Consider the following 18,301-nt stretch of genomic DNA (forward strand, 5'->3'; position numbering starts at 1 on the left):
AAAAATAACGCACGAGGAACTGTTCTGCCGTTTGTGCGAGAGACACGTTCGACGCTTCGAGAGAATGGAAACGAGAGAATGAAAAGAAAGAAAAAGAAGGAAAGGTCTACTGAACGGGGAAGAGAAACTGCGGTTGTACTCCCTTTGTCGCTTCTACGCTTTTGTCGGCGAGCAGGATCGTTATTAGAGTCATTTTCTAAACGATTTATTTAGCCCGCGGTAGGGCGGATGAACAAACATTTTGTGGGAAATTAGCAGAAAATATGGAGATCTGGTAGACGGAGGATTTACACGTGTATACGTGACGACCTAATTTCGAGAATGGCGAAGCTTGCGCTGTATTGTGTGAAAATTTCACAGGGAAAAATAAACAAGGGTATCATTCGAGAGATTCAATCGTTTCATGATAGCGTACGGTAAACAATTTATTTCGTCGTGTGTTGAATAAAACTTGACCGACTGTAGGCGAGAACAACTGCAGGCACTTCCGAGTATCGACCTGCCGCAACGAAAATATATAAAATTCTAGGTCCCTTCGTCGAAATTCAGAACTCGAGACTACTACACGTCAAGCGTGTCCTTAGAGTCGTAGACAGCTTATCTTATCGAATATCGAAGCGAATTAACCGTGTCAAGGACGAATGCAGAAAATTGTACTATTGACAGAGTGAATTATAAGATACTCCACAGAATTCATAAATGTGTCGTACAATTTAAAAAGACTTTCTTCGTTAAATTCGAATTCACAAACTGCTTATTTTCACCCGTTTGCTGTTGAAATCGACAGACAGAGCCGCTTAAAAGCCACAGTATAATAAATGCATGCAGTTCGATCAGAAATCGAGCGGAAGCGCTTCAACATGCAAGACAGCCAATGATACGGTGTATTGACGCGCGTGTGGTCATGCAACAATGGAGGCCACTTTGAACATCTGCCGTGCAGCAATACCTCGACCAAAGGTGACCGTGTCTCGAAAACAAGGACTTTCCATAACCACGTTTATTATCGCTTCTCTCAACGTTGGAGACATAAAATCGAATAACTACCTCTCACAATCGCGTTCCATAAAAATACATCAGTCTATCAAAGCGAAGCTCGGTCCTTATCCTCGCAGGAAGCACGCTATAAAAATAGGGAGTGACCTTAGGGCACGTTAAAGCCCTGCTTTGTCTTTCATACGCCACAACTTTTCACGACTCATAAACAAATACGAGCGACATATTAAAATATAACCACGCGCAGCGTATCGCTCGGAGCGGCCTTAAACGCGAATCGACGCGACGACGGAGATCGATGTCTCCAAGAACGCATGGAAATGGCAACTGAACATAATGACACTCTCCGTAACGTATGCATTAATAACGAATGCAACTTCCACCAAAATGTCGTTCGCGACGCGACAACGCTCGCGATTCGGGCCTTCAAAAATTTCCCGCGAAACTGCCGCTCGTCACGCGAGTGGACCTATAGAACGAGCGAGTTCAAAGACAACGTTCGAATGTCCCGGGAACACGACACGTTGACGGAAACGCGAACCGATTCAGCGAGGCGACTGTCCTTTGAAAGAAACGAGTCGAGGAAAAAGTAAGCCACTCACCCTGTGAAGCAGGATCGCGTTTCCTTCGCTGGGCTCACTCGAACGACTCGCGTCAGCTGACTCTTCTCTTCTTTCTCTTCTTTTCTCTTGTTTCCACCGTCAGACTCACCTCGGGCACAGGAAACAAGGAGAGAAACGAGCGCGAGGAAGAGACGCGAAGAACGAAGACGCACGAACACTGTTACACCGTACGAGCGAAGGGAGCGACACGCAGCGCCAGGACAAGGTTAGAAACGCCGAAATGCCTGAGCGACGAGCGCAGAGCGTAACGTCTAGTTCGCCTCGAGGGCGTCGCGGCGCTGTCGGGCGACGGTGCGACCGCGTTCCTACGATCCCCCACGAATCTGTCCCCCGTTTCGTGCCTTTCTCCCGCGCAAACGCTATTGGCCACCCCCCGCGATCCCCACCCCAGAACCAACGAAAGCAGGTATGTTGGTTTTTCGACCGTGCTCCGTTCGCTAATTTCCACGATTACCACCCCCCTCTGCCCTCCCTCTCGCAACAACTATCGAAACGGGTCTTGCAAAATTTCCGCTATCCTATCTCGCGCACGTTTCCACGCGACAACAACCGTTTGTTTATTGCCAATGTTTTTAATGCTTGTTTTAGAAAGCCTGTGCTACTTGAAATTGGCGCCGATCGGATAGGCTATTGGCTAGTTCGAACTACACGTTTCGTTAGTCATATGCAGTATCGTTTAATTGCATCCACTTTATTTCACGATACTTTCTGAGGGATATTGTAGTTTTTAAAATCGTAGATTGAATTATTGTTCTTTCTGGTGAGTAGATTTGAGAAATTTTGGCTGATGTTTTTTTGTGTGTAATAGGTATTTAGTGTCTTAAAAACTTACGTGACGTAGAGAGTAATGGCGGTTACGCGGTAAGAAGGAGATTCTTGTGTCGAAGTTTTTTGTCGTTTATTGCTGTTTGACGGTCCCAAGCGCGTAAGAAAACCTTGTGAATCTTTTTAGTAGGTTAAAACAGCCTTCGATGTAAAGTTTACCGTCCTCGAACAAACTTTATACGCGTTGTCAATTATGGTACATAATCGCGCGTTAAGCAAGAGAGAGAGTGAATGTAACAACGATAGAAGTAGTCATCGAAGATGTCAAATCATTTGGAATTCTTCCCTCATAGAGCATCATCCCATCTCTCTGGCTAAAGCTGCAACCTGTGACAACGATGGGTGAGTGGCTTTCAACAATTTCATATTAATTATTCCAACTCGAACAATTGCTGTACAAAGGCCCTCGTAACTCGTCCAGATGTCGCCATTGTCGCGTAACGAATTTAAACGAACAATTCGATACAGATACGAGACTTTGACAAAGAGAAAAGGGTCGCGATCGATGGAATCTCTATCAATCAGAAAATTGAAAAGCCTACGAGTGCAATGGCGAGGCGTTCTCCCAGATAATCGAAATCCCGTTAATGATTATAATAGACAATGGGTTCAGAAAGCGTGCCACGACCGATATGTGTAATTGTGTATTTGCCAGAAGGAAGGGTCGCAATACTGAATTGAGGGGATCGTGGCACACGCTCCTACGACAAAGCGTTGCAAAAATCGATAAACACAGTTTCACCTAAACATAATTTATGGTTCATCTTTCGGTTTTCAAATATGTAAATATTTTTTGCCCTTTTGCACGAGAAGCTTAAGTGAATACATACGAAATTTTTTTGTGCAGTAGCTACTTCTTATATATTATATTGCCAGTTAGTAGACAACCAAAGTAATAACTTTCCAAAATAAAAAATTCAATTACTTGAACTTACCCATTCGAGACGGTAACTTCATATGCTCTCAATATCCACTTAAGTCTTGTTAAATAATTTCCGTTAAGTTTCGAGAAAAAATGTCCTCTAAACTTTACGAGAATGACCCCTCCTTAAAGTAGTCTAGATGTGATATTAACGTGACCTCGAAGTAACCTTGTCATGACCCCTGAGTTTCTCTGAAGCAACCTTCACTAACCTTAGGATTCATCCCACACATGTACCATTTTCAATACTTCGCGTAACGGAAATAGGTGTAAGGGAGGGAGGAGAATAGATGAGATCAAATGGTGCACATCTCTTCCTGCACGCTGACGTCTCCGCTATTTCGGATTAAATATCGCGCTCTGCTCCTGGCGTTTACAAATATTCGGCGATCCCAGGCTTGTTAATTATTCGTGCCGGTAGGTCAGACTGAAACGATTACCCAGCGACCCGTGAAAAAAAAGTACAATTTCCCAAGTAATTTTGCGTACTGCGGCTCCGTCGGTCGTTTATTTATTAAAACACTCAGTGGCATGGACCTCTTTAAATCACGCGCATCCCTCGAGTACCTCTGTCCCTCTAATATTTATTAATCTCATTCGCGCTGACCGCTCCTGGCACGACCACACGCGCACTCCCTTCGGTAACGTCCGTTCGAAATCGGCCGTCGCAATATTACACGCAGTCTTGGTGATCGATGATCCCCGTGCACCTCGATGATCCGAGATCGATCGGTTTTCGAATTTTCCGGGAAATTAGCCGACCGTGTTCTTTCTCCGACAGTGGAGGGGTCGCTCGCCAGTGCGATAACACTATTTGTCGCAATCAATCTGCAGACCATTAACCCGTCACCGTGTAAAATGCCGAAGAACTTCGCCCCGTTGAAAACAAGCCGTTACATAAATTCCCCAGCGCGGGCTGCATTAAAGTTGCATAAAATTAATTAACGTGCCGCTGCGCCTGACGGGAAATTAACAGGCATTGTATCGTCCGGTGTATCAATTTATTAGGTTCACCCGCGCGGCTCGTGCCGTGAAAGCGTGCACGGACATTAAACGATTATATTTTCGTGCCGCCCCGTATACGCGAGCCTGATCGGGGTCGGCCAGTTTGCACGTCAAAGTTTACCAAAGGTTCTTCAGGGCCGATGCACCGGACCTTCCCATCGCGCTTCTCCCGGACGCTGTGTTCGTTATCGCGCGTGTACGTATGAAGCGTTGCGCCCTGAATACCAAACAGCGCGAGCGTGCACTCCGCGTGTATGCCCTCGAACGCCCCTGTGTAATAATAACACGTACTTATAGAAATATTCGTAACAGGGTTGCCCATGTGCGCGCACACAATCGCACCTGAACAGAATGAGATGAGTCAAGGCGAGCGCATTAGGGGTGGGTGATAGTAATTTCACACATGACGTAACGCTCCCCCCCTGTGACCCCTCTGTCTCTCGTCACCACCCCTTCGCGTCACACCGCCTCTCCGCGTGTATTTTGCTTTCGTATGTTCAGCACGCGCCCGCGCACACAACCGAAGGAGCAGCAGCTCTTCCGTGCCTCGCCCTTTCTCTCTCTCGCGAAATCTCTTTGTCCCCACGTGTCTCCTCGTTCCTTACTCTATCTGCCAAAACAGACAGATAGCACTTGGCGCGCTCTTTCTATGCGCTACCAGCATCACGCAGCTGGAACCGCAACCCTGTCTACAGTGACAAGCAAACTGATGGTCCTGTGCTGATTAGAATTTTCGGTTGAAAGCGTGACACTGATAACTCGCTGATATGACTGTGGGGTGGGGTCGGGTGGCTAAAGGAATTAAGCACGCTCGTCAGAGTCCTGCTGCAGAATTCGCGACGTTAGGAATTCTGTTTATCGTTAGACACGCGTTCGGCTGCGGCGGAAGCTTGCTTTATTACGAGCAGCTCATTACGCCTAAGTAGATGAAGGATTACTTTGAAGGATAATTGAAGGATCTGTCGTCGACGTACATTGTCTGTCTGGCTTTTCGTTCCTCCACGCGACCTGCACCTTCTTGTTTCTCCGGGCGTCTCGGATTAGAACTCGTCTCTGTGTTTCTCCGCTGATTAAAATTTCCGGCCGGAAGGTCGGCGACGACGTGTCTGTCGCGAAGCATTCCGGAAGAGTCTCGCGACTGAATAATCCGCGGTCGAGTTATGGCGGCACGCGAAATGATATTCTTCGTCAGGGTTGCTCAGGGTAAATAAATATCGGTGGCAGAGTTTACGACCACACGGAACTTCATTAACTTTGAAAAATGCTCCGTAAATCTTGGGAGGTTGTATTGGTCCGAAGGTACACGTCGAAAAGTTTGTTCATTAAAGGCCCTAGTCGCCCGAGGGATTGTTGATCATTCCTTTAATTAAATGCACTTTATCTTCGCATGGCTTTGGCAATTAATTCTGGCGTAAACTTTACACAAGTTTGTGCCACATTCGTGCTTCCACGTAGCTGTTTGCGCTGTCGTTGAGGATGCGAGTTTCTTTCTGCATAACTGCAAGAGTCGATGCAACTTCCTTGGCCAGCCATCGCGTTTAAACATTCAGAAGGGTTGTCTGATAGTCTCGAGGCGCGCCAAATATCTCTTCGCTACCCTTTATATGCCCCTTTCAGTGATATTTAATATCTCGAAACTGACGTTAGTTCACGCGCGAGAGAAAGCGAGAGAAACGGGAATAGCCGGAGAAAAAGCAGAGAGGAGAGCGGGGCAGTGGTATGAGTTTGGAAGGGAGCGCCTTATCAAAAATTAAAATTTCATTCGAGCAGACCGAGCTTCTCTATCTAGATCCTCGAGGCGGTTTAGAGCTACCGGAAGCGAAAGTAGTGGTACAGGGGGTAGGAGGTGAGGCTCTAATCGTGAGAAACTAACTTTCCCTTCGAGAAAGTTTCATCGAACCACCGTTCGGTTCTATCCTCCCCCATTCTCGTCTCTCCATTTTGTTCGAATTTATTCCATCGCTTCTAGCTCTGGATTTGAGCGACGTGCATTTGAATTTATGACCGCTTCTCCAATCGATGACTCGTTACTCGTCCCGCTGATTCGACAGTAAATTCATTCTCCTTTTCCTCTGAACCTCCAGGTAACAACAACGATTCCCTGTACTCTTTAGTCACCCTTAACTCGCTTAATTGCCAATCCCCTTCACACTTGGCACAAATAACGCGGAAGAAGGAATATGAATTCACCGTTTCCAACCAGTTCTATTTCAAGTCCGCGCGTCGGTTACGATAAAAATGCGAAAAATGTAATTTAAGGGTGAGCGCGACTGGCTTTTAATTCCCGCGCGGACCACCGACCGAGCTTTATCGTCGCGTTACGAAGGCTATTAACATCTACCGGAGGGGAAAAAGATTTAGACGCGTAATTACTTGGGCGAATCTCGGACAAATATCCATGGGATTCGAGCGGAAATGTAAGAAGCTCTCTTGCTAAGTCTTCTTAATCTTTTTCCATCGTCGCATCGTTAGTTCGAATTAATGGAGAAGTACAACGCAAACAGGCAAAGCGCTTCGATTTTATCGAGAAAGGTGTTCTACTATACCCATGACTGACAGTTGATTAATTCCGAGTTTATTCGCCACGTAGCAAGGGAAAATCTTTCTGGAATCGCTGAACAGTGCTCTTGTATACATTTTAAGCACATGGAAGCGGGACACGAAAAAAAATCATGTCCATCGATCTTGGACAGCATTGTTCTCAGGGCGGGTAAGCGATCGCGCGCGATCAGCAGCGAACAACGGAGGGAAGAGGGCTGGAAAAGCGCGGAGAGTGAGACAAACGAGGGTTGAATGGCCGTTTGCAAAATTATTGGGTAGAAAGAGGGAAATCGGGTGCAATCCGTGCGCGGGCAACCGCAAATGCCGAACGAATATATTCGTCCCTTTCTCGTTCTCTGTCGCCGCGCTTATTCGCTTGCTTTCTCTCCCTTTCGCCCCCTGTCCACCCCTTGGTCGGTGCCACCTCCCTCCTCGAATTTCCTCGTCACCCCACCCTTCCCTCTCCACCTTTCTCTCGGTCTGCTCATCGGAAATCATTGCCACGCCGCCAATTGTCAGCTGGTGGTGCGGCGGATTGGCTCAGGCGCAAACGCTTTGCCTCTATTATTCGAAAAGCGGTTCAACGAAGGCCTTTTCGGAATTAGCATTTCGTCGGTCGAGTGGCGAGCTGATCTCCACTTTTTTACTCGCTGCTTAATTTGAGTTGTTAAATATTATAGACGATCCTCGTTAACTTAAGAATAAAGGTACACGATATTACGCTAACAACTCCGCGACTTTGGCACTGGAACACAAACGACTCTGGAACTACTCAGTAACGACGCTGTTCAACTCCTCAACTCTGCTCCGGGACTTCTTCACCGCTCTACAACTCAATCTCGACTAACTTCCACGCGACTGACCTCTTAAAATTACATACATTCACCTCGCGTATCTCGCCCCCCGAAACCACCGAGTTCTTAGATCCCATTCGAACGCACACTCTGCTCCGTTCGTACTTCAAACATCTATTCCCTCTTGAACGCTAATCATTCGCAACGAGGTGCTCCAAGTTTCTACAGTCTTATCAGTATTTCATAACTAGCGTTTGAGTTCACTGCCTTCTTGTGCCGAACCCCACAGCATCCCACAGGTATTAAATTGCTGAGCAGGTAATGGTCTTGTCGGTTTCATTCGCTGCTGAAAACTGACATTATCTTCTCATCGACCTAACATTTATATGAAACTTTTTTCATTGTTTCAATGAATTACATATTTTACCAGACACAAATGCTTAATCACTTCTATACTAATTATTTCTACTTCCTCGGTTACCTACATCTTTTGCGTAATATTATTCTTATCATTCTCAACACTAAATACTTCAACATTCAATGAAAGCTTGTTATTATTGTATCTCCTAAGATTTTTGTTTCAAATTAAATCGCTCTATGCAAACACTGTTCGTTCATCCCCCAGCCCAGAGAGAATCCTGCAAACTGTTTTCTCCGAAAACTTCTCCCCCGTCCGTTCCGTAGAATACCGAAGGTAAAAACCTGACCCTCTTTGCAGAAGCTAAATCCCTGCGCTCGTCGTATTTCCCCTTTAATATCTCGCTGTTCCGCGTCATTGTTCTTCTCCAGCCCCTCGACTCGCCTTCGATCGGCCATCGTTCTCTCCTCTGCTCATCGGAAATCATTCCCACACCGCCAATTGTCAATCGCCGGTAGCTTGGATTGGCTTCCATCCAATACAACTAAGTTCGCCCCACTGTCGATTCTGCGCGAGCACGCGATCGTGTTATCCGGATTGTCAGGAAATCCGTCAGATCGAGACAATCGATGGGAACCTGTGGGGCTGACTTCCAGGGACGCGGGGAACACCGCGAGTCGGACGCGATTCGTGACCCGACGATTCGTTTACCCGGAAAATTCGGGGATTCAAATATACCTGTGGAGACGAATTCAATTTGTACATCCACTTTCTATTTTGTCGTTGATTTAACGACGATCGATCGGCCGTTCACGCTTGGACGCGAACGACGTCCTAGCGTCTCTTAATAATTCTGCTTCGCGAGACCCCGATCGAGAGATAACTGACGGTATTACAGCCTGTTATTACCTCGACACGGCCGAGGGAGGGGAAAAAAGATTGCAAATCTGTTGGAAATTTGAGACGCGACTGTGAGGCAAGAAAATAGACGCGGTTCGTTAGACATTCCGATGAACTGCGCAATTAATGGTTTGTCAAACGCGACGTCGCATCGCTTGGAAAGAGGATTTAACGATTAAATCTATTATCGTCCGAGAAAGGTTTTCAACGCAGTTGAGCTTTGTGCTTCTACCAAATAAACGATTTAACTTCTGTTCGATCGTTTAGCGATGATACAGTTACCTCGTCTGTTGTCGAAAATTTGTTTCCATTTCGGGGGGAAAATCGATGTTGACTAAAAGAATTCCACCAGGGAACGGTATTTTTCAGTTACACTTTTGTTTCCATTTAACAAATGCGAGCGTTTCCATCTTTCGCTTAAAATTTCAAACTGCAATTCGAGGTTGCTTCAAATATTGACGAACTTTTTAAAATGCAATTTCTTTGGCTATGGTTGCGCGGGGTCGTTGAACGGGAATTCAAAATCGACGCAATTATTTATGGGCAGAATTGCAGGCATTACATGCACGCGACGATCAGCCCTTAACACGGTTGCGTGCAGCAAATTTGCATCAACATTTGGAGCAGAAGTCGACAAGGGGTCGAACGGCTGGTTGCGCCAACGAAACCACCTTTCAGGAAGTGTACGTTTCCCCGAGAATTCTCTGGGAAATGTTCACCGGGAATTCCTGGTGGTCGATGAGAAGGATAACTCGTCCCTGAAGTGCAGTAACCTCGGCAGAAGAGTCTCGGGCCCACTCCAGCATCGCAAGAAGGTCTTATGACCCGTGCAAAATGAATGCATCCCCTCGCAGGTTGCATCCTTTTCATCCCGCCTTAGCTTCGCAACCATTCAACCACCCGCTAAATCGAGCGTGCCCGTAAAACGAAATACGGAATTTCATTTGAATCCTTCGCCGTTTCGGTCTCGCCTTCTTCTGCCCTTTTCTTATTTATTCTTTATCTTTACTGGAGTAGGGAGCAACAGCTCGATAAAAATATTTACATAGAGATTGCGACCTGAGAACGAACGAGGACGATTCGTTCGGGCGACACGGTACCCATTTCTCGCGGATAAAATTGATCAAAAACGAAGGGAAACAGGTTCGGAAATGGAACGAGGGCTCGTGAAATTAAAAGTTACGTTCGACACGGCGCAAAGACGGTCCCCACGATAAGGCAAGAAAATCATGACGAAGGGCAGCGATGTGTTTCCCGACGGTAGAGCGACGAGCGCGGTAGTTTCGCTCGTTTCAGACGTGGAAAACATCCCCTCGATGAGACGATGCGGTTACGTCGGTTTCCTCCTTTCTGCCTCCCTTTTCGCTTCCCTTTCCCCTGCCGCCGTCGACCGTACTTGCGTATCCCGAACAGGTTACAAACGACGGGCACGGTATTACAAGCCGCAAATTACACCCCCTCCAGCCGTCGCCCCTCGCGCTCTCGCTGCCACGCGAATGTGCCAGGCCAAGACTGCTGGATTACACCCCTCGCTGGGAGCACCTTCCGCCGAAACACCCCACTCCCCCGTCGACGCGCCACGAAGACGGAACGATCCGGGTTTCCGAGATAAATTAGGGAGAAGAATATTAACTGTCGTTAGGTAGACAATTATTGGGACTCGGTAATGCGCGAAAATGCACCCCATTCAAAGCGCTCTGACGGTTTCGAGCAATCGCGCGAGCACTTACGTTCCTCTCTTCGCGAGTCGATTGCGTTTCAGGCAAAAAACAAAGGGGGTGAACCGAGTGTAGGAATGCGTCCCATCTCGAGGAAATAATGACGGAGGTAGAAAGCATCGCGAGATTATTATCGATGCTCGAAGCGATATTTGACGAAAGAAGAAAGGAGAATATGCTGAGATAGGACGATTTTACAGGAGTGGTCCTTTTGTCCGTAAATCGCAATATTCGCTGTTCACCCCCTCTTGTTTCACTGGCGAAAAGTTGCAGGAAATTCGCAATAGAATAGGACTTCCTAAACGATGAATTACCGCCACGCGACGCGTGTAACTTTCCTTTAATAGCACGGATAACGGTTGTGACAGTGTCTGGTATTTCTAAGTTTACCACGATGATAATGAGGATAGATCGAGGGTTGATCAATTAATGCTCTAAATTGGTACAGCTGGTTAAGTAGCCTCGGTTAAATGCGTTTTACGTGATTCGCGTGCTCCCGCGGGCGATAAGAGCGATCGTAAAGAATTAATTTCGATGATGGACGCTGGGAGTTAAGCGTTTAAGGACGAGGGAGGTGGAGCTCTGGAGGCGGCAAGTGGTTGGGCAAAAATTACGTCGCGAAGGAGGCGGAAAGTTTTCGGTGTAATCTCGCGTTGCGGCTTAATTTCCCGGAATTATGCACCCACTGGAAAACGTGCGCGTATCTGAAATCCTCATTTCCCTCGCGGCGATCCTTTTCGCCTTTTCGTCCGTAATAACGCCGTACAAAGTGCCTCCATGTATTACGTCGTTTCGTTAATTAATTTACACCGGGGCAACACTGGATTACGAAGCCTGCGAACGATTCCCATCCTTCTCTGACCGGGGTGTCTTGAAAAGCCATAAAACGGGAAAACGATGTCAGCGTTTACGTATCTTGTAACCCGGAGCCTAGTGGACTGCACAGGGTGATTAAAAGTGGGCGGTCATAACATTTTTACAGTATATTATTTTTAGCAAAAGAGAGACTCTTTAAAAAAATATTATTTAAAATTGTTTTTTACTAGAGCAACTTGTACATCAAAATTCAGATAGAAATTTGAAATCACATTCTATGTGATACAGTTTCTTTAAAATCAAAATTGATACTTCCAGTGGCCCAAGTTTTCTTTATTTACAGAGTAATTTAAAATCTCTGAACACAATTGGCTAATCGAGAACACCCACAATCTCCAATAGATTCTAAACCTCTGACTCACTAATTGTCAAACCAACCATGCCCAACTAGATTTAGTTACCCTAATCTAAATGCAATCGGTTTCCTTTATGAGGCTCAGCCATTGGCGAATCAGTGTCACTAGAAACCTAACAAAAATTGCAAACCATACTAATACATTGGAACTACTCCAACAGGTTTACGTAGAAAAATACACTCCACCTCAAAACAAAAATTCTCAACTTTTCTAAGCTTCTCCATTCCCGAAACGTAAAGCCTCAAGTAAGTTCCTAAATTGAAGCGAGCTGAGTGAACCAGCGCTCACCTCGGAAATATTTTTCCGAGATCCGAAGGGCAATGGAAAACTCGAAAGATGCCTGCACACGGCGTTCCAGGGACGGGCGTGAATAATAGAAAGGTGTTAGCGAGTTTCGACGAAAGACGAAAGCGTTTCCGTGGAGGTGCAATCCTCCGTGGTGGAAAAGCGTTCGGAAAGGTAGGAGACGGGTCCACGAGAAGTTTTCCCAGGCGCAGGCATTACTTTTTACGAGTGTGGTACCCCAGAGACGAACCGTATCCATAGGGCACACGCCTGTAGGTGCTCCATATTTCATACCCTGTTGCTTTCGACGCACGTTACCCACCCGCGCTATCCGCTAGTTCTTACGCTTTAAAATGAGAATAGATGTTATACGTGCTCCTCGACGGCAATGAATACAAAAACACTGGATATTCGTGCAAGTTTTAATATATCCCGCGGTACTTCGAACATTGAACGGCTGGGGGATGGCCCAAGGGATAGGAATATGAATTTAGAGCAGCCATAACGTTATTATCGTTCGACGTGTGTAAATTTCGGTGAAATTACAATGCACATTTAGGAGGTTCATTAAATAGTATTTCTTTTATTATTACTCTTTTTAATATTAATTATTTATTACATACAAGCATTTTATACAATACGAAGTATTTTTTAGACATGACTGATGATATTTAACATCCTCATTATTCTTTACGTTTAGAAACATCCTTTCGTACGGTACTGAGATTATAATTATTATTATTGTTATTATTTATTAAAATTATTATTATTACGTGTCCTTACAGAATAGCTTTTAGTTAGACCGAATAGAGTAGTTTGAATAAATAAACTTGATATATATATATATAGAATTGTTCTGCATACTTCTGTCTCAAAAAACAACGTCGTCCTTTTTTGCACATAGTAGTTCAAACATAATCATCGTTCTTGGAGTATTATCTTAACGTGTGAAACTGATTTCGAATTCCCTATTTTGATCGGTGTGTCGTGAACCACGGGTTCAGAGTTTTAGGCGATTTAGAACGTTTTGTGAATCGTATGCATATCTGTACAGTGTACTACAATCTTCGATAAAAATACATCTTCGCTCTTAGGTTTCGCGCGATAGAAACAGTTCGCGTTACGAGACACCGCGGCGTTGCACGCGCAATGCGTTCGAAAGAGCTTAACTTAAAGGATCTAGAGGAAAAATCGATGATAGTAAGCATGCAGCGCTGAGTTTCGCGGTGTATAAGATCAGGGGAACTCGTGATGTATTTAATGCAAAAATAAAGAAAGATATAAAAAAAAAGTAAAACAGAAGAGACAAACTGTATAAAAACTTGTAAGTCGGTGATCTTTTTCAGACACGTCGATTAACATTTCTTTCCCATTTATTATACTCGTTATTCAGAAATGAAATTTATCGAATTACTTTATTATACCCTCGATATAAACAACCTCACAGGTCGGACAGTATTATGCACCTGCGATTATGCAAGTGATTCCAAACACAAAGCATGCTAATGATATCCATTTTGTTATAATAGTATGCCACAGTAGTAACAAACAATTCATGTCTTAGACACCAATTATTACAATGATTTGCCCAGTAAACATCAGGCTTTACAATTAACCGGTTCTCTCTATCTGTATACTAGCATGATACACCACTACAATGAATAGCCACCACTGGATAACGCAACGTGACCTTTATGACTCTGTCCAATTCGATTCTCCATGATCTCCAGTATCTGACGAGGCTGCGAGCTCTTCACTAGAATTTGCATAATCAACGCGTTAACCCGCTGGCTATCTCGAATTGTTAATGTGTAACAGCGTAACAGGGCTCGCGTTTTATAGACTATCGCCTAGCTAGCAGAACGAGTCATTTACAATTAAAATAACATAGCTCTCTAATCGTTCTCGTTAATACCGCGAACGCAATGCAGTGGCTATTTCACAAAGCGATCGCCGTTTTCTCGTCATCGTCGTCATCACAGCTAGGAAAATTCACGTTAGATTCGCGGGGGAAAAAACATAACGGTAAATGAAATCTAGATTGGATACCTAAAGTACCAATAATTAGGGTGAGTTTTCTAAAAAAAAAAGATAGGAGGAAAAAAGGAAAATACAATAAAAACAGTAAAATTGCTTGACTAGTGAGCGCACGCCCCAAAAAACAAAAGGTAGAGTAGTGGAAGAAATGGTTTTCTCATTTTTTCTTTTTTACATCATATCTGCAGAAGGATCTTATTTGAATACGATTATACATAGATTCAGTTTTTCTATATTCAAATTCTATAAGGTAGTAATTATTCTATATCTCTTATGTAAGAACAATCATTGGAGCTTAACTCCTACGTCATTTTGGCAGATACAGTTTCGCAAGATAGTTTTTCTTTCTCTTCTTTTTCTCATTTTTTTTTTTAAACCAATTCACGATCTTGTGCTGTGTTCGTCAAGCCGTTTTACACATTTGTTACGGTTGTACAAATCGCGAATGTACCGATTACTCGAATGTATATATCGGATTCGTAAAATCTTCATTTTTAATTACATATTCTCTCGCGATCGAGATATTTCTCGCGGAACGTTCAAACGTTTAGAAGTACGGGCGATAAAAATGCGTGAAATTAATTTAATGAAATTTAATACAATAAAATATATATATATATATTATATATACGCGTGTTAAAATCATATCTCGTGTTACGTTATAAACAGGCCTTATTCCCTTCGAAGGTCCTTCTCTAAAACGTTCGATTTATATACCTAATAGCGTACTATATGACGGATTGAGAGTGTCTATTTGCTGTTTGCGTAAACATTATTAATTAACAATATATATTATTTTACATTTCTCGTGACAACTTCGTTCAAAGGACATAGGTAGTCTTTTCGTTCTTTCGACGTAGTGCCCCCCCTCCCGTTCATTCTCCTACTTAGATTCCTCGTTTTTTCTTTCTTTCTACACATCGATTACTGCTTATTTACATTTATCTCATAAACGACGTGATTCCGAGCGTGTGTCGCCGTGAACCGAGCAACACGCCTCGTATTTCGTTCCAATTGTTTCTTCCTCCTTTCACCAGAATGCTTAACATGCGCGTATTATGATAAAAGATCTGCAGACAGATCAAGAACAATAATATATTACATTTACATCACATAAGAAAAAAGAGACACGCATCGATATCACGATAGACAATAGACACTTTGCACACGTACCTGGTACTTGACTATTATCTTGTTTGTTGTTTATAAAATTATCCTGGAACGGATTTACATTGGCATTAGCTGCGGTAGGCATGTATGTGTTGGCCATTGGAGTGAAGGGTATAGCTGCTGGATTTAGGTTCGAGTTGAGGGTGTCTTCGTTGGCCAGGTTGGATGTCAGTTGGAGAATTGGGCCACTACTGCTATTACTGAGAGAGTCGAAATCCGTTAGGTCTAACAGGTTGTTGGTCACGTTGTTTTGTTTGCTATAAAATCAGCCAAAAAGGAAACATACAAATACTAAATAATAGGCGAGATAACACGTCTAGAGACTACTTCAGCGTATCATTGTAATTTCTGATCAAGAAATTACAATCACTAGTTCGGCTAAGCCAATTGTCGGGCGACTCGTATCTTTAAACGCTAGTACTTACTAAAATTATTGTATGTACACGTAACAAAATTGTCTATCTAAATTTGTTAACATGTCTATTTAAGATCTAATTTCAGAGTATCTAATATGTCTAGAGGTTTCAATAAATGAAGTAAAGAAACGATTAACTATATTACTCTTTGGTGAAGTCTCTTTAAATTCATTTGTTTTGCAAACTTTTCGAAATCAAATACCTCGAAAATTTATATCAGAATAAATTTTCTTCTTGGTAGTGACTTCTTGCGTCAGTACTATATCGACAACTAGTATTTTGAAAGGCAGCTACTTTAATGCTGTAAAGCAGCTATAAGAAGCGTTTCGTATGTGCTTATGAACTCATGTAAAATTTCTATAGCATAACGGAAACTGTGAAACACAATTGACATACAAAAGAACTTTTCGTTTTCCCGACAAAATCAGAGATGTATAAGAAATGTATATGTACAAGATACTACCATACAGCAGGTTCACAGATCAGGTTAACAGCAATTATTTCTATTTCGTATCTCGGATTTCTCTCATTCACGTATAGAAATACGCTTAGTAAAATGTTCATGCCTCTTTTTGACATGGGTTGCTGCTTCCTATAGGAATTGTGGAATGGACTGTGTGAAACATATCCTTGTACAACGAAAGAGTAATGTCAAAATATGCGAAGGTCGTTAGTACATAGCAAAAGTAGACAGTAAGTTGACACGTACTGCTGGATGATGTACAACACAAACATAAAGAACATGTACAAAGTAGAGAGCAAAGAAAAGTACAAGCCACACCATATTGATACAATTAATTCACAACATGCATTGGTGGTAATAAAATCGGCGATAAGAAATGTTAATATGGACACTGCACTCAAAGGCATACAGAACGAGCTTGAATAGTAACTAATTGGAGGAAAGATAAAAGTAATCGCTCACCAAAGACGACATGTGACACATGTTGCGATAAAAATTGATAAAAAAGTAATGAAATGTTTAGAACAACTTAAATCTATCTTTGATGAGCACGTATGATAAAATTACAAATAAAACTTTTTTCAGATGAGTCATTATTAGATTTATGCTATTCATCTTTTTTTTTTACATTATGTACACTGAATTTTATTATTATCGATTAATTGATATTTAACGCTATAGCTCTGTTAGTCGTTTAACATTTTCCATGCTTCGTGTAACATTACATGTTTTGTATGGCATTAACATATTACTAAAAAGAGCCGACGTACATATATATAAGTTTAAATCTTTTAGTATTTCTTTAGACGTCTACCTAAAAATAGTGTATTTTTTTTTTAACTAGTACATGATTAAATATAAATTATAAAATATATGTAGATATAATAGACAATACAATATACATTCTTCGTACCTCTCGTGTTATCATTGATATATCGTAACCATTTTGTATAATTTTTCTGTTAGTTGTTGAAATAGTCGTGCGATTAGGTGAATGTTTTAAATAGCGATTAATAATTGTCGGTATACTTATTTCGTATTTGTCAACCAATGCTCTGACTACTTTTGCAATGTACAATATATATGTAAAATTATTTGAGTTGCAATGATATTTGTTATAAAAGCAATTTCTAGCGGGTTAAATTAATAGGCAATTCCTTCCAATGAAATCCATGGGAAAGCGCAATAAACTTTGGTATTTAAACAACTATGTATAGTACATATATTTTTTCAAACTTAATTGATTTGTTGTTATATTAATACTACAAAAAACATCTCAAACAACAAAATTCATTATATACAAATTAACGATAAATTCTCAGCATACCGCGTGCCCTTGTATTTTGGACCAAATATACAAAATCATCGGAATTCGCATTTTTCTAAATTCGTTTTTAGTTATACTTAAGTGATTCTTTCTTCAATTCTGGGCTTTAGAATCATACGTTACAATTAATACAGATATAGTTAAGGTGGCACATTTTCTAATCCTATTTTTATATATTCATCTGGAAAACAATGCTCACACTCTAGTCATTTGATTCATAATATTAATTTCCGTTTCTAAGGACGAAAATTTTCAGTATAAAAAAATGGTACTAAACCACCATTATTAACAATGTAGAACATATGTAGGAAAAAAGCGATCATAGACAATTACTTGAAAATAGACTAGTGTAATTACTACAAAACTTCATCGACGATTATTTATAGTTCACATTGCGTGTGTGCGTGTATATTAATTCACCGTGAATCTATAAATATCGTGAATCTATAAATGACTAGAGCATTACCCTGAATCATTCAAAGTACAGAATATTATTTAAGTGTATTTTAACCATCAGGGATCAATATTGCGACTTTCGTGTTAGTATATGCTTCCGATATTACAGTTTTACACAAGATGTGTGCATTATATTAACTGATTCCTCACATTTTGATTTTTTACTTTCTTATTTTCACTGCAACGAATACGTTCGTACATGTCTGAACAGCATTAAAGATCAGTCAACATTC

General features: G+C 42.4%; 2 protein-coding genes across 21 annotated transcripts in view; both read right to left on the minus strand.

Moving 5' to 3' along the window:
• LOC143180343 (protein Fe65 homolog) overlaps positions 1 to 1,656 on the minus strand; it is a 125,876-nt gene extending 124,220 nt beyond the window's left edge. Inside the window, exon 1 of the mRNA XM_076380002.1 lies at positions 1,599 to 1,656. The gene's annotated coding sequence lies outside the window, so the exon portion shown is untranslated. The remainder of the gene's footprint in view (positions 1 to 1,598) is intronic.
• An 11,106-nt stretch (positions 1,657 to 12,762) lies between these two features.
• The window catches only part of LOC143180955 (uncharacterized), a 150,795-nt gene continuing 145,256 nt past the window's right edge, over positions 12,763 to 18,301 (minus strand). For all 20 annotated transcript variants that reach the window (XM_076381043.1, XM_076381042.1, XM_076381039.1 and 17 more), the window contains 2 exons: positions 15,410 to 15,663; positions 12,763 to 15,306 (listed from right to left, as the gene is read on the minus strand). In XM_076381043.1, the coding sequence (XP_076237158.1) occupies positions 15,293 to 15,306; positions 15,410 to 15,663 (268 nt within the window). In that variant the 3' untranslated portion in view covers positions 12,763 to 15,292. The remainder of the gene's footprint in view (positions 15,307 to 15,409; positions 15,664 to 18,301) is intronic.

This window comes from Calliopsis andreniformis, chromosome 6 (assembly GCF_051401765.1).
Source record: "Calliopsis andreniformis isolate RMS-2024a chromosome 6, iyCalAndr_principal, whole genome shotgun sequence".
Lineage (NCBI taxonomy): Eukaryota > Metazoa > Arthropoda > Insecta > Hymenoptera > Andrenidae > Calliopsis > Calliopsis andreniformis.